The sequence below is a fragment of the Vitis riparia genome, chromosome 5, assembly GCF_004353265.1.
Source record: "Vitis riparia cultivar Riparia Gloire de Montpellier isolate 1030 chromosome 5, EGFV_Vit.rip_1.0, whole genome shotgun sequence".
NCBI classification, from domain to species: domain Eukaryota; kingdom Viridiplantae; phylum Streptophyta; class Magnoliopsida; order Vitales; family Vitaceae; genus Vitis; species Vitis riparia.
The window spans coordinates 10,133,011-10,155,701 of NC_048435.1; the positions used below are offsets into that span (position 1 = coordinate 10,133,011).

General features: G+C 35.1%; 1 protein-coding gene across 4 annotated transcripts in view; it reads left to right on the forward strand.

The window, feature by feature from the left end:
- LOC117914233 (myosin-6-like) overlaps positions 1–22,691 on the forward strand; it is a 120,330-nt gene that overhangs the window by 67,314 nt on the left and 30,325 nt on the right. For 2 of the 4 annotated variants that reach the window (XM_034829475.1, XM_034829473.1), the window contains exons 14-31: positions 3,649–3,686; positions 3,812–3,938; positions 4,146–4,316; positions 4,405–4,536; positions 4,623–4,732; positions 4,866–4,926; positions 5,285–5,462; positions 5,652–5,857; positions 6,703–6,822; positions 8,361–8,459; positions 12,774–12,986; positions 13,135–13,274; positions 13,422–13,533; positions 13,613–13,660; positions 13,751–13,834; positions 13,937–14,107; positions 14,685–14,837; positions 15,038–15,217. In XM_034829475.1, coding sequence (XP_034685366.1) covers positions 3,649–3,686; positions 3,812–3,938; positions 4,146–4,316; positions 4,405–4,536; positions 4,623–4,732; positions 4,866–4,926; positions 5,285–5,462; positions 5,652–5,857; positions 6,703–6,822; positions 8,361–8,459; positions 12,774–12,986; positions 13,135–13,274; positions 13,422–13,533; positions 13,613–13,660; positions 13,751–13,834; positions 13,937–14,107; positions 14,685–14,837; positions 15,038–15,217 — 2,343 coding nt within the window. The remainder of the gene's footprint in view (positions 1–3,648; positions 3,687–3,811; positions 3,939–4,145; positions 4,317–4,404; positions 4,537–4,622; positions 4,733–4,865; positions 4,927–5,284; positions 5,463–5,651; positions 5,858–6,702; positions 6,823–8,360; positions 8,460–12,773; positions 12,987–13,134; positions 13,275–13,421; positions 13,534–13,612; positions 13,661–13,750; positions 13,835–13,936; positions 14,108–14,684; positions 14,838–15,037; positions 15,218–22,691) is intronic. The other 2 variants (XM_034829476.1, XM_034829474.1) reach the window with 1 other exon arrangement.

The following is a 22,691-nucleotide window of genomic DNA, read 5'->3' on the forward strand; positions in this document are numbered from 1 at the left end:
ATTAGGGCATTTATGGGCTTAAGACAAGGCGTGTTTCCATTTCCCTTTGTTTTCACTATAGTGGTTGATAGTTTTAGTAGATTGCTGTTGAAAGCAGAGCAGTGTGACTTCATAAAGCGCTTTTTGGTTGTTAGATCTATAGCATAAGGGTAAATCATTTATAGTTTCTAGATGATACCATATTTTTCTCATGAACTAAGCCACTCGACTTGCGAAACCTTGAACGAATTTTGATGGTGTTTGGGTATCTCTTGCGAAACCTAGTTTTTTTATTATTTTTTTTATCAGCAACAACCATCTTCATTCATCAATCAATTGATAAGTACAAGAAGAATGTGCAATCCTTCAAAGATGTACAAAGGTTAGTTAGAAAGTAACTAAGAACTAGATCCACAAAAACTAGGCTAACTTCAAAATGAGAAAAACCAATATATATATATATTTGAAAAAGACAATAAACACTTGAGGGGGAAGGAAGTCTTCAACAAAGGTGGCCAAATGCTTTGCTCCTTGTTTGGCTAACTAATTTGCAACTTGGTTCACTAAATGAGGAACCTAATAGAAGGACCAAAACCCAACTCATTTGCAGTATTTATGATTTTGTGCATCTAACTATAAAATTTCCATGAACTTCTTTCTCTATTAATCATCTAAGATATTATGAGAAAGTCCCTTATCTCCATTGTTTTCATATCCTCCTCCATTACCTTGTCTAGGAATTTTAATTTTGTTAAAATCTCCTAGATCAAGAAATTGAGGAATTAGGTCTCTTAATGTATTCTATAGCTCATGTGTATTTATCATCTTCCTACCTGATGTGAAGGTTTGGTCTTTAATCTTTTCAAGCTTGTTCTTAGTTTTTTCTTTAAATTTCTCATTTTTCCACCTTTGTCCCTTTTGCTTTGACTAATTTTATTTGGAAATTTAAAACCCCTTCCAAAGTAAAGGCTTTTACATAGCTTATGGCTAGTAAGATTATTAATACCAATAATAAGCTTCAAAAGTAGGGACCTTTTAAAGCTGTCAATCTAGAGTGATGTATCAAGTGAAAGGAAAGTGGTGAATCAATTGATCATCTTTTCTTTTAGTGCCCATAGCTTTGAGTTTATGGGATCGTTCGTTCATCCTTTCTGGGATCATTTGAGTTCCACCTTGTACAGTGGCAAAAATGTTGGCCATTTCTTTCAGAGGCTTTATGAGTCATGCTAGAGGTAGGGTTCTATGGGGTATTATTAGCCTCAGTTTGATTTTGATAATATGGTGGGAAATAAATGTAAGGATTTTTTAGGATGTTGACATTAGATGTGGTTTGGGACTTGTTTTACTCCTTATCCTCCTTTGGGTTTCTACTAGTGAAGCCTTCATAGGTACCCCTTCTTTATTACTAGATTGATGTCTTGTTTGCAAGTCAAAGTAGTTGGCTTGGAAGACATCTCAAATATGATCACTATTGATTGAGAGAGTAGTCAAGTTAAACTTTGATGGATGCTCTTTGGATACCCCACAACAACTTGGGATCAGTGGTAGGATTAGAGATTGCCAAAGTTCAATAATAAAAGCTTAATCTAGACTTGCAAGTGAAGCTTTTCCACTGGGTCTAATATTTTAGCTCTGTTGGAGGGCCTAATGCAAGCAAAGGCTTTGGTTTCATTCAATCTTGTAATGGATGGTTTTTTGTTGGTCGTTTCATGGGTGGCAAATAAGGAAAGAGGTTCTTAGAGGCTTGATGGGTGGCTATGCCAAATGTTTTATACTGTTATAGAGTTGGGATGCTCTACTTGCTAGGTTCCTTGTGTAGAAGAGAGATTGAAGAATAAAAGGTAGAAAATTCCTTGATTCTTCTTCTTTTTAATCTATACAGAGACCCGTACATATATACATTCCTAGCACCAAAATTAGTAACCTTCATAACCTAATTACAACCAATCCCTTCAATTACACCTAATTCACTTCCTAATTACAATATAATACAATTACAACTTTCTAATTTCATTATTCCACACTCCCCCTCAAGCTGGTGAATAAATGTTTTTCATTCCTAACTTGGATATACTTACTTGAAACTTTGCACTGGTTAAAATTTGGTGAGTATATCTGCAAGTTAGCGGTCAATAGACACATAAGGAGTACAAATCAATCCACTATCTAGCTTTTCTTAATAAAAGGTCTGTCTATCCCTATGTGCTTTGTTCGATCGTGTTGCATTGGATTGTGTGCAATACTGATTGCAGATTTGTTGTCGTAGTAAAGTCTCATTGGGCCATCCCATTGAATATTCAAATCTTTCAAAATGATCTTCAACCAAAGTAGTTCACATGCTCCCTAAGCCATTGCGCTAAATTTTGCCTCTTTGTAGAAACTGAGAATGATTTTTAAAATTCATTCAAAACTATATTTTTTACATTCAAAACTGAGAATGCTCCCTGAGCCAAGCATGAGTCACACCAACCCTTGCTATTTCTAATTCAAGCATCTTTTTACATTAAATATTGAAAAATCTGGAAATAGTGCATCAGGATGATGTTTCACACCAATGATTAAGTCAAAATCTCCTCCTCACCCCACCAACTGAAAATTTGATGAATCAGAGAACATATGACACACCCTCCTGATGACTGAGTTTGATAGAGATTTTTCTGTCTTTTAAATATAGTCATTCATGTCTCTTTACTTTGTAATCAATGTGCCATTACCTAGTCATCAATGTCCTAAGAGACTTTGATAACTTTCACCTCTTAGGGAGTGAATTTTTCCCTTTCTTGCACCTACATTTGTTTTGGACTATTTGGCAAGCATGGATCCATAAGACCTTTGAGGGGATGAAGTGATTAGTTCAAGTTTTGAAAGATACTTTTACTTGCTACCTGTTTCTGTGGTCTAGAGGTTGTTTAGGTGATATATATATATATATATATATTTAGAAGGGGGGTGGTTGGTTTTGTTATTTGTACTATTTCATTGATTATATCGGGTTGCATTAATTTTTTTGGTCCTTTATAGCCTTTTGGCGCCCTTCGTATACCCTTGGTATACTAGGGATGTGCCCCCTTTGATTGTTGCTTGTCAAAATACTCCCTTTTTGTCTATTAAAAAAAAAAAGGAAAAAAGAGAAAAAGAAAAAAATTATTTTTGGTGCTAATTTATGAGGTTATTTTCCAAAATTGTATATTCCAATTGCAGTTTGCTGTGGTATCTATTGGTGATTCGTTTAGGGTATATAGGATTATCCAATATGTATTATCTGAGGTTCTATTCGACTATAAAATGTTGGTGCAATTTGGAAGAAACAACACATTTTGTAGGTGAAGCTGATTTTTGCTCTTTTATTCTTATTGACAGTGTAATGGTGTCAAGTTCTTTCTAGTTTTTTATTTTGCACTTTTTTAGGTTTTGTTTCTTGATGTCTGTGAAGAGATTTTTTATTATTTTTATTTCCATACATTTGTTGCTTGTGATCATTCTCCTTTCTTTGCCATAATACTTTGGCTTTTTTCCTAGTTCTGACACAAAAAAGGGATGTGGAATTGGAGTCTTTCTGGTCTTCTTAAAGAAAGATTGAAAAGAGAATTTATGACATTCTAACAGATTTGTCTTTCTTAGTTTTATATTTGAGTTTTTCCTTTCTCATATTTTTATTTTTAACTTCAGAAACCTGGTGGCATCATTGCTCTTCTGGATGAGGCATGGTATGTTCTAGAATATCATATACTAATACAGTTATTTAAAAATAAATTATTTTTATTGGTTTAGATTTCAAAAGAATAATCTCTTCTTTCCTTAACTAACAATTTATCTTCTTTATTTTTTGTAGTATGTTTCCAAGGTCAACGCATGAGACATTTTCACAGAAGCTTTACCAAACATTTAAAAGTCATAAACGCTTCAGCAAGCCAAAGTTGTCACCTACTGACTTCACCATTTATCACTATGCTGGTGATGTAAGTATCATGGGTTTGTTCCCGTCCACATAATTTATTGTTGAATCCTTTTTTTTTTTCTTTTTTTTTTTTTCCATCTGTCGTTGCTGAAAGTGGGGTTTAAGGAGTATGGCGGAATCATATGCTGTTGTCTTTTAAAAAAGAATGGAAAAAACACTTCAAAACAAGTTTCACTGATATATTTCATGGAGAGAATTGTGATTTCAGGTCACATATCAAACTGAGCACTTCCTGGATAAAAACAAAGATTATGTTGTTGCTGAGCATCAATCACTTCTGAGTGCTTCCAGGTGCTCCTTCGTGGCAGACTTGTTCCCACCTTTACCTGAGGAGTCTTCCAAAACATCGAAGTTCTCATCAATAGGTTCTCAGTTTAAGGTTTGTCTATGTTCTAATGCATATATTGATGCTGTTGTCAGTTTTTTTTGTGCTTTTTGGTTTTGATTTCTGTTGTATGCTTATTTAGCAACAATTGCAATCTTTGCTTGAAACACTGAGTGCCACTGAGCCGCATTACGTTCGCTGTGTGAAGCCAAATAATCTTCTTAAGCCATCAATCTTTGAGAATAATAATGTTCTACAACAACTACGTTGTGGGGTGAGTTAATTTTTTGCTCACTTCAGTAGTAATGACTGTTTTCTGTGCATGCAAGGACTATGAACTTGGTATTCATATTATTTCAGGGTGTCTTGGAAGCAATTAGGATCAGTTGTGCTGGATTTCCCACAAGAAGAACATTTGTTGAGTTCATTGCTCGTTTTGGCATCCTTGCACCTGATGTCTTGAAGGGGAGGTAGCTTTCCTAATGTCAACACAAGTTCTTCTCCTCCTTCCCTCTTCCCCCTATTTTTTCTTTTACCCTCCTTGAACCATGTGCCATTAAACTATTAAATGCACTGAATTTCTCTTTTAACTAATTCTTATAGCTGTGATGAGGTTACTACTTCCAAGAGGATTCTGGAGAAGGTGGACCTTAAAGGGTATCAGGTACATGTCATAGTTTTAGATTATGGCTTGTTTTTCAAGATTCCTTTGACAATAATTCTTTCCTTTTTTTCATCATTGTTTGATAAGTAATAATTTCCCACTTTTTATTTTTTTATTTTTATTTTTATCTGGTTGTGGAAATAGATAAACTTAAATTCTATTTTGAATGGGATCTTATTGTTAAGAACAATAAAAAATATCAGTTACCAATGCCAGAAATCATCAATTGCCAGCCCCTTATTGCATAGATTAGGGGTTCTTGTCACATCTTCTATCTTGCTTAATATTACATGATCTTAGCATACCTTCTCTGGGTGGGTTTTGGAGAAGAAATCTAACTGCTCCATTGCTGTTGCAGATTGGTAAAACAAAAGTGTTTCTTAGAGCTGGTCAGATGGCAGAACTAGATGCTCGTAGGAATGAGGTTTTAGGAAGATCTGCTAGCATTATCCAGAGAAAAGTTCGTTCATATCTAAGTCGTAAAAGCTTTGTCTTGTTGCGGCAATCTGCCATACAAATTCAAGCCTCATGTCGAGGTATTAACTATTAAGTACTATATATAGAAATTTTACTTATAAAAAAAATAAAAATTAAGTACTATATATGCACATCATGGTGAATTACTTGTTTTTTATAGTCACTGCAAGATCTTAGACTCATTGTCTTTGCCTATGAGGAAATGTAACTTGTGTTCAACTCTTTTCTTTTCTCTGAGGCAATTGCAGTTCAAGTTGCATGCCATCGTTATGAAAAAATGAGGAAGGAAGCTGCATGTCGGACGATCCAAAAAGACTTGCGCATGTATCTTGCTAGGAAAGCTTACAACAGGTTTTGCTCTTCAGCTGTTTCTATTCAAACAGGTATGCGAGTGATGGGTGCTTGTAATGAGCTTCGTTTCAGGAAGCAGACTAAAGCTGCAATTATTATCCAGGTAAAAATCTGGAAGTACTATAAAATTAAGAGCTCATACTTTGGAGGGTTTTTGAGCTATATGTTTCCTATTTAGATTTCTTAAAAGCTTAAATATTTGGAAACATGTTACCAAAAATACAAGCAGTTCTGTTGCTTAAGTGTTTCTGGAACAGTCGAGAATCAAAACATTAGGCAGTTGTGGTTGCAAAAGTGGAATGAACTTACTAATTGTTATTTTATCTCCAAAACTCTTTTGTTAATTATATTAGTTTTGATTTGGTTTTACTTATATTGAAAGATAAAATTAAATACTAATGGACAAGAGTGATTTTGTGGAAAACTTAAATTATAAGATGGATCAAAGCAATGGAAGAAAGAGAAAATCAAGCTGAGTTATAAGTTAAGATTTGAGTAGGAAAAAAAGAAAGTGCTTCCCATCCTTTTGGTGTGTATGACTTTCTGAATTACAATGTGTACTATTGTACCTTAACTCTTCATTTTGGTTTGTCATCCAAGTTTCTGTCTACCTTTCTTTTGGTGTATAAGAGTTTCAGATGCATCAAAAAATTCAGAATTAAAACTACCTTAGAAATTTGCTCTTTTTTTTTTTTGTTTCTTTTACACTGTAAACAATAAAATATACGTGCTATAAGAATAGTAGATTCATCATCAAAAGTATTCTAGTTTTACTGAAAAATCTCCTAGGTGTCAGCCATACGTATGAAGACCTTATAGCCTTGGCTTTATCTGGTTCTATTTACTATGCTGAGGAGTTTGTTATGTAGCACATTCTGTGGATAGGCTTATGTTTCTGTCACTTGTTATGTACTTTGTGCATTTGGAATAAAATCATGCTTATTACAGAGTCGATGCCGAGGATACTTAGCCCACCTTCATTATCTGAGGATAAAGAAAGCGGCAATTTCAACACAATGTGCCTGGAGAGGAAAAGTTGCCCGTAGAGAACTACGGAAGCTTAAAATAGTGAGATTGAGTTCCCTGTTTTCTTCAATTTTGTCTTTTTATTGATTCCAATTTAAGCTTAAAATCTTGTTTGGTGACAGCAGGCTTGTTAATATTTGATATTTTCCCCTCTTTAAACACCTCCATATATGGCCATAGTCTTAACAGATTCAAGTTCTTTCGATTTTTTTTTCTTGTTGTTTGGTATACACTTCAATAAATTTGAGCCTTACAATGTCAGGATTGATTATAAGAAGAAAATTTGATAATTTTCATACAGAAGTGAGTTGGCATGTCTTTCTCTTCATCATAATTATAGATTCATGTCTTCAATTGTTTTTTATCAAGAAAAAAAAAGACAAATAAAAGAACAACAGAACTGGCATGTGCCATCTAGCTTGCTTTCTATAGAATGATAGTAATTTTAAGCTTAGAAGTTATGGTCTTCTCACTTCCCCTTCATGCACACACTTCCAAATGGGATCAAATAATGGCTGAATATGTCCTCTCTTTTCAAATATGTTGCACTCTTCTCCTGCTAAATTCTGATTCTAGACTTTCTAGTAACCTTGCTGGCATTTAGAAATTAGCAAGTTCCATTCCTTCTTCCTAAATTACTTAAAATTGTTATATATTTTTATTTTTGATAAAAAAATAGATGTTACATGAGGATGTATAGGCTGCCCCTGTAAACAAGAAAATATATAAATCATTAACAAACCCGTAACTTGGCACTCAACGGGTGCATTTAGCTGTATACAAGTCCTAGTTCCATCTTAGCCAAAAAATCTGCCTCCTGGTTGGATGATTTGCTGAGCCACCTGTAGGAAACTTCTAAAAGCCTAGATGAGGTCAGATTTTCTCCATGAGGTGAATGTGACTCCATGAACCCCTCACTTCCCAAGAAAGAAACACACTCGATCATGAGACTACTTAACACTGGCACTGCAGCTTCTTTCAATCTTCAAGTAATGCCTTAATCTGCAGCTGAATACAAACCAAACTACATGGTTCCAAAATGACGGGCACAACCATCTTTCTGTGACCCTTAATATGTCCTGATCCCCAAGTGGCCTGAATTTTCCTAAGTGACCATCTTCATTAAGATGGAATCTTCCTTTAGAGGATCAGTCTACACAGAATTTCCTCCTCCCTGATGCTATCCTCACAGAAGGAAGAAAACTACCATGGTAACACCCAGGGCTCACTTTAAATTCCTTGGTTTTGGAAGCCCAACGGAGCATCAAGAAGGTCAAGGTATTCCACACCTTATCAGAAACTGTATTTTCATTAAAGATTCTTCTGTTCTTCTCCATTGAAATCAGTGAGAGAGTAGCTAAAAGAGCACTACTCCACTACATGCTACTTCTTCTTCCAAGAACTTCATAGGCTATCATCAGTATCTCAACAATATCATTTGGCACCCCTCTCTAAATAATAATGGGCTGTGGGCAAAACGAATCTGTCCATAAGAAATAATCAATAGAGAGATGGTGGATTACTCTTACCTAAAATGGTTATTGTGCAATGATTTTTTGATATTTCTGATATCTCTGCAGGCTGCTAAGGAAACTGGTGCTCTCCAAGCTGCTAAAACTATGCTGGAAAAGCAAGTTGAAGAGCTGACCTGCCAACTCCAGCTGGAGAAACGCATGAGGGTAATAACCACTTATAACAAATGCATCATATCTTATTCTTCTTGTCAGTATTCCTTTGTTAGGTCGACTCTCATCCAAGCATAGTTAAGTGATATATCAAGAATCGTAGTCTTTCGGTTTATTCCTACAATGCAAAATTTTGTATTTGTATTATATCTTTGTCCCAGATTTGCATATTTTTCTTGTCACTGACTTAATAGTCCAAAATGTGAATGATATTGATTATTAAAGAATTCATTGCTTTAGAAATTAGAATATATGTTTTTGTTTTTTGAGTTATTTCTTACCTGACCCTAGTGCTATACTTGAAGTTGGTTGTGTCAACAGATTTCTTATATATAGCCTGTGGGTTTTAATACCTATGTAGCCATGCTTGTCTTTTTGAATCATCAAGTTACTTTAGTTTTTCCCTGGAGTGTCTTCTGCATATCTAAATAGTTTCAGTGAGGCAAGTTGTCAAAGTTTTGCATTGAGACTTATGCCTATAGGAGTATAATTTGCTCAGTTTAGGAAATCATTCAGATTTTGATGTTGAACCTGATTTCAGCCAAGAGGAATGCTAAGTGCCTCCGAGAATTTTGAAATTTAAATTGGTTTCACTTTTATCATCTTGAACAGCAATTAAATTGTTGAAATCTTCTAATCAAGTGGCTGACAGCCTAACTGAGTGCTGGATACATGTGATGGGACTTGGACACTCTTAATAATCCTGCAGGTACTGAAACCATTACAAGAACACAATACACCTTACTGTGTAGAAGTCTTTGAAATACTATTTGGGTAATATTTCACAAGGAGTTGCCGATGGATCTTCTGGTTCACCAATCATTGATGGTTCCTCAGCTCCCTCACCTAGATATTTCCTAGGTTCATCAGGCTAATGGTTATCTTATTATTTTGAACTCGATGGTGGTATCAATCAACATAAAATCTTTGTTGCTTGACTACTATAAGCATTGGTTTTACTTTTTCTTTTGATAAAGATCAAACCTATTCATATCAGTAGAAAATGAGTATAATTCAAGAATGATGGATAAATAATTTAGAAAGAAAAGGAACAACAATTAAACAAGAGATAAGGAGCGCTAAGCATGATGAAATAAAAGATACAAACTACAGGTGGCAAAAAAATCCACTGATAAGGCTTTAGATGAGAAGCTCCATGGTTAGCCAAAAGGTCTACAAAGTGATCATCTGACCTACGGATCTAAACGAAAGAACAACTCAAAGCTCTGGCAAAGTGAATATATTAGTGCTTTCATGAACCTGATCTCCATGGTTCATGTTTCCTTGAGATACCCAAGCTATCATTAATATCGAGTGTCCTTGGCTCCCTCTACCATAAAGTTGTTTTGAAGTCTAATGAGCTATACTTGAGCCTTCCAACGAAGTGAGGATCTTAGCCTCAATGGTCAACCCCCTTCCATAGTCTTGGATAAGATTTTAACTACATATCCTGTGTGATCTTTGAGGACACTGTGAACCCTTCATGGGATTGGCTAGTAACCCGTCTAAGTTGAACTTGAGCTATCCCTCTGGAGTAGGTTTCCACTCTGGGAGAACCTCCACTATACTCTTGCTACGCAAACAGGCTGATTTCCAATCCTACATGATGATGCTTGACGATCCTTTCACAAAACGAAGTAGTTAAGGCCAAAAGGTGAAAAGAGAGAATTTCAAATCTAATGATTCCATAGCCACTCACAAAAGAATCTTGCACTCAAAGTAGGGAAGGCTACAAGCGTCATATATTCAACCCAGCCATTCAAAATAATGTGTTAAAAAATCCTAGCCACTGGGCTATGGAGAAATAAATATCCACCATCATTTCTACACATGATACAACAATTTAGGCATAAGGCTTTAGAAGACATTATGAATTATAAACATTGTTAAATTGACCTTTCTTTTGCCACCAGCCATGCAAAAGCCTTGATATTAGAAGGGGCTTAGGACTTTCAAATAAAATTTTTGGGAAAAGAATGGGACCATCTGGAGGGAGAGCAAAATTGAATGATCTTCAGGAGAAAAGCCCTGAAGAAGTGAGGCCAGACTATCTCATGGGAAATGGAGCATAGAAAATTGACATGGATAAACATAGAATTGCAACTGGTAAGGTTCTTTGATTTCCTGGTCATCCAAGTACAACAAAAATTAAAATCGTTTGGAGAGAAGAAGAGGAAAGATCTAGAAAGATAGAATAGAAAGAATGATTACCCCACAGAAGTTTTTCCCTAAAACAAATCCTGTTACCAGTACCATTGAGAACCTGAAAAAGTGCAGAAATCAAGGAAGACTTTAGATATTTTTTATTCATCAGCATAAGTGTGAAAATTGTGAAAGTGTGAAGTAATGTCAGCATCCCATCTATTGGAGTCTAAAAAAATAAAGACTTCTAATTACCTGTTGCTCTCCCTTGGAAATCTCAACGGCCACTTACCTAGAATGGTTGTTTTTCTTGGGGGAAATCTTTCCATAACCCAAACCCCCTGCTATGTTAGGTCTTATCGCCTGATTCCACCTAATTAGATTGTTATTTTTCCCTTAATGAAAATCTGAAATAAAGAAATCCCTTTATGATCTTCCTAATTTGCACTTTGAAAACTGAGAGGGAATAAGTGGGAATGTGAGAGAAACAAGCTAGGATAAGTGATTCTTTCTCTTTGGACAAATAGGCTTCCAACCATTATGAGATATCCTTTCTAAAATTGGGTCTCTCTAGAGCTACACCTGCAGAGCTGGAGATTGTCAAGTATTACTTGAACTTGGTTAAGATATAAGTGACAAGAAGATACCTTTTATTATTTTTATTTACTTGCTCTTGTGCCCAAATCCTTTGGAAATGGCAATATATGTTGACATCGCTTGAGAAATATACATAGAGATAACCTTTTGATGACAGAAAGAACCTTGGAATCTCTATCTTTAGATTTCTCTTGTTTATCTGCTTTGCTATTATCAGTTAGGGTTTGTCAGGCTTTTGGTCATATGCTTCCAGAACATGCAGAAAGAGCAGTAGCTTTTTTCAAGATGGGATGTTGATTTTTGCCTTGTCTACCATAAGCATTATTATGTGATATATGCAGAAAAATTGGTTAAAGCATCACTAATGTTCTGGGAGTAGGGCCATGCCATTTCTGCTGAATCTTCCCCCTTTTTTGTTTCCTGTCCAAAAAACTATCTGCTCAGGATGGAGCTGTTAATGTATTTGGATTTTGGGTTTATGGGGTTTTGTACTTATTAATGTGTAGTCTCCATAGATGTGTGTTGTGTTGAAGTAAATAGTCACTGTAGTTAGGGCATCTGATGACATTGGACGGGTCCTTTTTGGCAAGGTGCTTTGTGTAAATGAAATATTGGTTCAACATCAGCTCAAAAGTAAAATGAATGAAATATTTGTTCAACAACAAAAGGTGATGTAGAGAATATAGGTTGGTCAAATTTATTTTAGTGTATAACATTATTGGAAACTAATAATAAAAATAATCTTAGAAGAAATTACTAAAAATAGATGTCTAATAATGAATTGGTATTCTTCCCCCCTGAGCTGGAGTCTTAGTACAACTGTATTTGCTAGCTATAACGCATCCTTCCTGGCAAGATAAGAGACTCTTCCTTGACTCCTGAATGCTGTTGTTATTTTTTTTTTTGGTTTTTCCTTTTTTGTTTTTTTTTTCTTTCTTTTTTTGACTTCTGAACGGTAATACAACTTTATGGAAAGGGTGAACTGGTAGGAATTTGTTATAGCCATGATTTTTGTTGGTGATGTTTTAGGCTTTGTATTTGAATGACGTAATCCCTTTTAAAATGAAATTTATGATCAATCATATCATTATAATTTTTATGTAGAGAATTGTAATTCAATGTTGTTTTTATCTTTGTAGTGTGAGGTCTGTATTCAAAATAATGCACAAATAATTTATGCTGCGTCAAGGTTCTCTTTTTCATCTGTTTTGAAATCTAAATGGGAAAAAGATTAGATAAAGAAGTAGAATAAGAAATATATATGGTGAACCTCTCCTTTTCTTGATATTCTGGGCTATTAGTGTTGTGGTATTGATAGTCTTTCTCTCTGTTTCTCTTTCTTTTTCCCCCCATTCACAATCCCCCTCCCTCTCTGCCCCTGTTTTCCATATATTAGCATCACTGCACTGCTGCATCAAACCTGTTTCTACATTTTTACCTTAATAGTTTATGGGGTTTGAATTCCCAACCTCTTGCTCTGAGATCATTTTGAGGATCTCCTTGATACTATTAGCTTAATTTGTCTAATAGTATTGTATGTTTCTTATTAGTGTATCCACTTTATTTCAGGCTGACATTGAGGAAGCCAAAACACAGGAAAATGCAAAACTGCAGAATGCTTTGCAAGAGATGCAAGTTCAATTTCAAGAAACTAAAGAAATGCTTATCAAAGAACGTGAGAATGCAAAAAAAGCAGATGAGAAAGTACCTATCATACAAGAGGTTCCAACTATTGATCATGAAATGATGAATAAGTTGACTGTTGAAAATGAAAAGCTCAAGGTGAAGTTCCTGAAAGCCTAGTATGTATATGTAGCTTTTGGATAAAATCTAATGTTTTGATTTAAGTCAAATCAAAAGTTCTGTTGCTGAGATTCTAGCTTTTACGTTTATATTTAATGATATCATCCTGACAAATGACACTTAGCAGGATTTGGTAAGTTCACTGGAGAAGAAGATTGATGAGACACAGAGAAAATATGAAGAAACAAACAAGATCAGTGAAGAGCGCTTGAAACAGGCTTTGGATGCAGAGTCAAAAATAATTCAGTTGAAAACTGATATGCAAAGGTTCTTACAGTCATTGATCTACATCTGTTAACATGTGTACTATGCAACGTTGGTCTTGCTACCTTTGTGAAGTTAATATAGAAACTGGATCAAGTGATTTCTTCTCATTCTCCTTTGTGTTCAATTGTTAGCTATTTCTTTTCTCAGACTTGAAGAAAAACTTTCTGACATGGAAACTGAGGACCAAATTCTGCGTCAGCAAGTATCGTTGCATTCTCCTGTTGGAAAAATGTCAGAACATTTAGCAATAGCATCTGAGGTAAACATGCCTTAGAAAACAAATGTTTCTTATTTTTGGGTTCTTTTAGGGCATCTAACATTCTTCTATTTGTTATCAGCCGCACTTGGAAAATGGTCATCATGGGACTGAAGAAAAAAAGACCAGTGTAATTTACTTAAGACAAATCTCTTTGTTGTTGTCTATACTTTTGGTGCATTTTTGTTGTGTGGTAATGAGGAAGATCAATTTTCTACAGGAGCCTGAGAGTGCAACACCTGTGAAAAAGTTTGGTACAGAGTCTGATAACAAGTTGAGGAAATCCCAGATTGAAAGGCAGCATGTGCGTGCTTGAAGGAGATAAAAAAAGGAACATTTTTCTGCATTGTTTTCTAAAGGTGAAACTTAATGGATTTATAACATTGGTGTGTTGTTTGTTGTGCAGGAGAGTGTTGATTCTCTTATCAAATGCGTGTCACAAGATCTTGGGTTTAGTAATGGAAAACCAGTTGCAGCAGTTACTATATACAAATGTCTTCTACACTGGAAATCATTTGAAGCTGAAAAAACAAGCGTATTTGACCGTCTTATTCAGATGATTGGTTCTGCATTTGAGGTACATATTTATATTGCATAAAATTAGTATTTCATTTATCCCAAGGTGAGATTCAAAGGATTGTTGACAAAAATTTGTATAATTTTTTCCGGACTACCCAATTTGGATCACAGAATACCAGTTGTTGAAATTTCCACTTGAGTACATTAAATCCTACTATATTTCTTTTTTGAAAATAAAGCATGGGGAATGTTGAGGTGACACAAAAGAGAGCAGAGTGTTCTGAAAGAAAATGTCCAGAAGAAATTGGGACATCTTTCTTTTTCTTCTCCTTTTTATTAGCTAAAATTTGATGTTTTTAGGATTCTTTTCAAATGTAGTTATTTAAAATTTGAGCATTGGAGTAGTTTTCTTTCTTTTTTTGGGTTTTTCTCCTGTTGGAACCAACAAGCACTAGATAAGCACAAACAAGGAACTAGTTCTTACTAATGTGTTCATCGATTGATAAGTTTAGACTGTCTTGCCATTCAAATTCTTCCCAAAATAAATTGTCTTTGTATATGTTGGTTGAAGTTCACATTTTCTGTTCAGTAACATGCTTTATCTTATATATATATATATATATAACTTTTCCTAGCAGAACCAGGATAACAATGAACATATGGCTTATTGGCTATCCAATACATCTACACTACTATTATTGCTTCAACGGAGTCTCAGAACTACTGGTGCAGCAAGTCTACAACAGAAACCTCCCCCTGCACCATCATTATTTGGGAGGATGGCTCAAGTAATGATATGTTCATACAATTATTTTTAATTCACAATTTTTTGTTATCAATTGATTGCTGGAAGATGATTGTGACTTAAACTTAGGGTTGGATACAAACAATCTTTGGTGTCAAGTAATGTGATTCATTATTTAGCAATTCTTATGTGCAGTTTTCCTACAAACTAAAAACATATAATTTCATTTTTATGTTTTCTCAGGGGTTCCGCTCATCCTTTTCTTCTGCAAATGTTTCGGTAGATGTAGTGCGTCAGGTTGAGGCTAAGTATCCAGCTTTGCTTTTCAAGCAGCAACTCACAGCATATGTGGAGACGATATATGGAATTATTCGAGACAATTTGAAGAAGGATTTGTCATCTGTCCTTTCTTCTTGTATCCAGGTATATTTGACTCTTACGTTTCTGTTTGAGGATCTTTCAGTTACTTCTTTCTTAATACAATTTATGAACATTGGTTCTTACAGGATTAGGGGATGTGCAATAAAAGTGAAAATTATGCACTAAAAGCTTTAGTTTTGAATTATGTGTTGAAAGATTGAGTACAAAATTTACTGTTGGAGAATTGGTGTTGTTATTGCCAGATTATATAGTCTGTATGGACTGGGATTTAATTTGAATTTGTTTCTATTTTTATACAATTAATTTATTTCTTGTAATCAGGGACTGATTTAGTAGTTGATTTATTTTTTTATAATTAGTGGCTTATTTAGTAGAGTAATTCTAGGCCTATAATAGAGTAATTTTCTTTCCTTTTTCTTGTTATATACATTATAAAGAAACTATAAATATATCCCTGGGAATATACAAATATTATTCAACATCATTCTTTGTTTTTGTGATATCAGGGCCTTGCGCTCAGTAGTTTTCTTTCTCTTTTGTCTACCTACTTCAATTGTTGATGCTAGTCCTAATTTTTCCAGCCTTAATTGCTAGTACTGTTCGCATATTCTTTCTATCTTTATTGCCAGCATTGGTTCAGAACCCCATTTTTCAGTGTCTGCATTTTTTTTTTTTTTTTTTCTGGTGTGTTCCTCCCCATTTTAGCAATCTTGTCCTATCTCCAATCAACCTTAGATGACAGAAAATCCCAATACCTCTTCCACTACTACCCAAACGACAAAAAAACACTCAAACCTTAGTTCCCATCCCAAGAGAATTCCATCCACTTTTAAACTGAATGGAGGCAATTACCTAGAGTAGTCTTAGTTGGTAAAAACACATCTGGAAGGAAAAGGGAAATTATGGGTTTTTGATGCTTTAGGAAACAAAGAGGAAGTTATGTGATAGGAGGTTTGTGGGTCGTGTGTGGAAAGTTAGAAATAAGGAGTGGGTTGTTCTTCCTGTTTGTGGGGCATCAAGAAGGGTGAGAATTATTTGGGACTCAAACAAGTTCAGTTATTTAGAGGTGGTACTTGAATCTTTTTTAGTAATAATGAAGCTATGTTTAGATGAAGAGGGGCATTTTGGCTTACCTTGGTTTATGGTCCCAATAAGTTTGGTATGAGGAAGGACTTTTGGATAGAGCTACAAGGCCTCTTTGGCCAACATTTTCCAAAATAGTGTGTTTTGGGGGAGGAGATAGGGGTTTTAATTTCATAAGAAGAATCTGTGTAAAATTAAACATCTCCAAACTAACCCTTGACATGAGGGATTTTGATGCATCTTTCATTTGGTCGAATACATAAGAAATCCCTTTTTACAAGAGGTTGTGTAGGAGAGAGATGGAAGAATAAAGGGTGAAAAATTCTCTTTCTTAAAAATTAAAATTTTCTATAGAGGCTCACATATATATATACAAAAAATCCTAACACCTAAATTAGAAACTTTCCTAACTTAACAAATCCCTTTGATCATGGGATTACCTAATTCTCTTTTACAAAATCACAACTTCCTTAATTCCATTCTTCCATATTCCTCCTCAAGTTGGTGAATAGATGTTTTCCATTCCTAGCTTGGATACATCTGCTTGAAACTTTGTACTGCTTAAACCTTTTGTGAGTATATTTGCCAGTTGACGGTCAGTAGATACATAAGGAGTACAGATCAATCCACTATTTAGTTTCTCCTTGATAAAATGTTTGTCATTTTTTATGTGTTTCATTCAATCATGTTGCATTGAATTATGTGCAATACTGATTATAGATTTCTTGTCGTAGTAAAGTCTCATTGGACCATCCCATTTAATCTTCAAATCGTCCAACATAATCTTCAACCATAGTAGTTCACAAACGCCTTGAGCCATTGCTCAAAATACTTTTTTGGAACTGGATCTTGCCACCAAACTCTATATCTTACTTTTCCATGTCACCAGATTTCCACCAAGAAAGGTGCAATACCCAATAGTTGATCTTTTTTTTTTTTTGATTGGAATATAGTTGATCTTTTATCAACCATAGATCCAACATAATCTTGATTCATGTATGCTTCAAGTACTAATCTTGAGCTTCGTTTAAATAAGATGTCCTTTCCAAGAGACCCCTTAAGGTACTGTAGTACTCGATTAGCAACTTGCGGATGAACCGCTTTTGAACTGTGCATGAATTGACTAATCACATTTACAATATATGCTATATCTGGTCTTGTGTGAGAGAGATAAATGAGTCTTCTTACCAGACGTTGATACATCTTTCTATCTACTGGAGTATCTTCCTCAACTTCCCCAAGCTTATGATTAGGATCAATAGGTGTGCTTAGTGATTTACACACCAACTTTCTTGTTTCCTTGAGAAGGTCCGTTACATATTTCCATCAAAAAATAAAAATTCCCTACTTAGAATGTGCAACCTCAATTCTTAGGAAGTATTTTAACATTCCTAACTCTTTAATCTCAAATTCCTTAGTCAAGTATTATCTCAAAGTCTACCTCTCTAGTTCATCATTTCTCGTCATGATGATGTCGTCTACATATATCAAAAGAGCTGTAACTCCCCTTGAATCTGAATGCTTGATGAACAACGTATGATTTCCTTGACTTTGTTTGTATCCTATGTTTTTCATCACTTTTGCAAACCTTCCAAACCATGCCCTTGGAGTCTATTTCAACCTGTATAAAGCTTTCTTCAGTTTACACATCTTTTTTATGGTTGGGTCACTACTAAATCCAAGAGGGACTTCCATATAAATCTCTTCTTTCAGATCTCTGTTTAATTTTTGACATTGAATTGTTGTAGATCCCAGTTATAATTTACTACTGAGGATAACAAAATTCTAACTGTGTTCATTTTGGCAACCAGAGCGAATGTCTCTAGATAGTCAATACCATATGTCTAAGTGTATCCTTTAGCATGTATGCTGCTTGAATATTCTACAATTCTCATGTTATGACTGGTAATCACTCTTTTAGATTGAGCAGTGAAAGGGGTAGTTTATGATATCTTAGACATTTTTTCTTTCTTTCTTTTCTTTCTTTTGGAATTTAAATTCTTAGAGAAGGGTAACTTAAAAAAATACTTGTTATTGGAAATATGAAAGGCTAGATGTGGGGTAACCTACAAAAACCTCCCACACAACTTATGGACGTGAGATGGAGATAGCCATAGCGTGCACGCTGGAGGTTCAACTCTGTCGACGACCATGGAAGCAATGTCGGACCACGATTTTCGATGATATCGACGGATAGGAACGATTAAAGTCCTTACGAGGCCTCTTTTGCGATTGCGACATGTTCATGATCTTTGTTTGCAGCAAGGACGAAGGTTTGTCTCGCGATTGGTGACGATGACAATGGTTTTTCGCTGGTGCAAGGAGATCGATGTTTTCTAGATGATGCAAAGATGAAGGCACTGTGAGAGGCTAAGGTTGAGGCTGTGGCTGTTCAACCTGTGCTTGCTATGGTGGTGTGAAGGCAACGGTGCAACCTTAGTCGCACGACAACAGGGCAAGGCAAAGACGAGGGTAGCGACACTGAAACCTGTGTTCACTTCAATGCACTTACTGTTGCAGAAGGGGCTGCGATTTAGGTAAAATAAACCTTTGAAATTCAATAATGAAGGTCGACATTGAACTCAACAGTGAAGGTCGAAGAAAATTCTTCTCCCAAAAGAGAGATGGAAGAATAAAGGGTGAAATTTTTTTTTTCTTAAAAATTAAAAGTTTCTACAAGGACACACACGCACACACACACACACACACACACACACATATATATAGATAGATATAATCCTAAAACCTAAATTAGAAATTTTCCTAACTCAACAAATCCCTTTGATCACGGGATTACTTAATTCTCATCTACAAAATCACAATTTCCCTAATTTCATTCTTCCACTGGCTGGATAGATTTTTATATTCAAATGAGCAGGAACAAAGGCACCCAAGCCTCTAAGATGCACTCCCTAGATTGACCTCAAATCATTGCTCAATTTTTCTAGACACCAACTCTTTTAAGTGGATACTAACTTCGTTTAGCTTTGATAACATGTAGTTGTTCCACCTTAATTTCAAGAAAGATTTAAATTTTGGTAGAGTGAGTATCAAGTTAATGGATGGGGAAGTCAAAACTTTATAAAGAAGCTTCAATTTGTCAAATTAAAGCTAAAAGAATGGAATGAGGTGTCCTTCATAGATTTAAAGGAGAAAAAGAACATTTTTACAAACATTGTTAGCATTAATGTTGGTGAGTAAGAAGGGAATCTAACCCTTGAGCTCTCAGCCTTGAGGATTGTAAGGAAGGAGGAGTTTGAGGAGTTATTGTTAAAGAAAGAGGTGTATTGAAGACAAAAATCTAAGGTTTGATGGAAAAAAATCTAAGGTTTGATGGAAAGTTATACTTCTAACCCCTAGTGCCTCTTAAAGGTCAGAAGGATTGAATTGGTCTCCCATTTCAACAAAGAGCGTTGTTTGGTTGGATCATCCTTTTTCAGAAGAGGAAGTTCATAATGTTGTTTTCTAGTTAGATAAGGAAAAGGCCATTAGGCCCAATGGATTTTATATTGTAGTATAACAAGAGTGTTAGGATGTGATTAAAGATGATCTACTAAGGGCGTTCTTAGAGTTTCACAATAATGGATAATCAATTAAAGCACCAATGCTACCCTCATTACCCTTATGCCAAGAAAGAGACAAACCAACAAAATCTTAGATTTTAGACCTATTAGTTTGGTAACCAACTTGCACAAGATCATAGGTAAGGTCTTATCAGGCATATTTGAAGAGTCCTCCAAGAAAACATTTACATCTCCTAGGAATCTTTTTTATTAAGGGCTTGAAAATTTTGGATGTAGTTCTGATTGCTAATGAATTGGTGGATGAGAAAACGTGATCAGGAACAGGTGGAGTGGTCTTCAAATAAATTTAAAAAGGCATATGACAATGTGGATTGGGGTTTCCTAGACCACGTACTAGAGAGAAAAGGGTTTGGTACAAGATAGAGGTCTTGGATGAGGGGTTGCTTGTCCTCGACAAGTTTTTCAATCTTAGTGAATGAAAATGCCAAAGGATGGATCAAGGCATCTAAAGGTTTAAGACAAGGAGATCCTCTTTCCCTATTCTTTTTTATCATATCAGTTGATGTTTATAATAGGATGATGTTGAGAGTGGAGGAGAGTAGTGTTTTAGAGGGCTTCCTAGTGGGTAGGGATAAGATTATATCTCTAGCTTTGTGAATAGAAAAACACATTCTTACAATAAATAAAAATATTTTTCAAAATGAAAATGGCTGTTAGAAAAGGCTTAAAATTGAGATATATTAGTTATCAGTAAACTCTTATAAAAGATCTAGGAATTTGGTTAGGAAAGAGGGTTAAAGTAGCTATCAATAGTTGTAAAATTTTAAAATCATGTGAGCTTGGTAAGTTATAGAATTTTAAAATCATGTGGCCTGGTTTCTTTTTCTTGTTGTAGCTTTGTGACCAACTACATTTTTACTATAAATCAGAATAAAAATGGAAAGTACAAAAAGCTTAGAATTGAGATATGTTTAAGTCAGCGTATACAGCTGTGTACAGTTGTGATGTACAATTGTGTACAACTGTGATTTACAGCTATGTATACAGCTGTAATTGATTGTGTAGTTATGATTTATATAACTATACATTATTTTGTATAGTTGGCTATCCTAAAATAGCCTTGTGTACCTTGTATAAATACTCTTGAGATATATGAAAATATTTATTCAGCAATTTATCAAGCTGGTATCGAAGCGAAAGTAGAGAATTTCCATTGCTACCTAGTTGACACTTCTTCCATTCTTTTGCACCCTCTTCGTTATCATATCATGTATGCAAAAATAGATATGAGTATTTTTGATAGCAAAAGTCATCCATGATGACCATTCTTGAGATTACCTCTCTAACAATTTCTATTAAGTTGGATGGTGGTAATTATCGTGTTTGGTCAAATGCATATTGTTAAGAAAAAGAAGTGATATATCACAGGAAGTAAGGTTGCACCTACAGAGGATAATCGAAATTATGATGAATGGGCAGTCGAAGATGCTCTAGTCAAGTCTTGGCTCACCAATTCCATGACTGACCTGTTGATGTCACACTTTGTGCAGCGTGGAATGACTAAGGAGGTGTGGGATGCAGTCAAGAGGAGCTATCTTGATCTCTCTAACTCTTCTCAAGTATATGAATTGATGAAGAAATCCTTTCAATCATGTCAAGGTGGTTGTCCCCTTGCAGAATAATACTAGAATAAGTTGAACTCAATATTCATGGAGGTTGATTATCAAAGGCCCAATGATATAATGTGTGTAGCTGATATTAAGAAACAAAGGAATTGTATTGCTGAGGATCAGATTTATATATTTCTTACAGGTCTTGATCACAGTTTGGATAAAGTTAGAGGTCGTTTTTGGCTACCTCTCTTTTACCAAGTTTAGAAGAAGTCTATTCACTAGTCCGTTGTGAAGTGAAGAGACAGGTCACCATGGGAACAAAAAATCACTCTGAGGCTTCCGCAATGACTGTCCATAAGAATGACACACAACCAACACCTTTTACTCCTCCTATCGACTCTTCTTCTCGCTTTTGCACTCATTGCTATAGCACCAAACATACAGTAGATGTTTGTTGGAAGCAGGGTTATTCAAAGTGGTACAAGCTTAAACAAGCTGAAAGGAATAATAAGAAATCAACTCAGGTTGCTCTTACCGATGCTACTCCTCTAGCTTTTGCTTCTCAGGTTTCTTGATTATCTTCTCAAAAAGGTAATTCTTGTTTGGCCTTTATTTCTATTGCCCCTAACACTTGGGTTATTGATTCAGGAGCCACTGATCATATGACTAGTCAATCTTCCTTACTTGACTCCCTAATACCCTCACCTATTAAGTCTATTCAGGTGGCTAATGGGACTTCTATGCTAATTTCAGGAGTTGGGATGCCTCGTTTTCCCCCACACTCTCCATGTCCTCTGTCTTACTTATGCTTAGTCTCTTCAATAGTCTTCTTTCTATTAGCAAAACAAACATCTTAATTGTTCTACAACCTTCCATTTTACTCACTATGTGTTTCAAGATAATCTTACGAAGATGACGATTGACATTGGTAAGGAAAGGGGAGGTCTTTACTATTGAAGGGGGCAAAGGAGTCACAATTTGAATATAACCGTGTTTTTCAAGTAGCGAGAGAGACATTTGATAGAGAAAAGATTCTTTTATGGAATCATCGATTAGGTCACTCATTTTTTTCTTATTAGGAATGTTTATTTCCCCAATTGTTTCGAAATATTTTAGTTTTTAGTTTAAGGTATGAATAATGCATTTATGCTAAAAATCATCATGTGCCTTTCAAAATAAGTCTCAATAAAAGTTTGATTCCTTTTATTCGTGTTTTTACCAATGTTTTTAGAACCGGACTGATCATCGAACCGAAAAAGTTACCGGTTCACGGTTCATTGGTTGGACCGGTGGTCG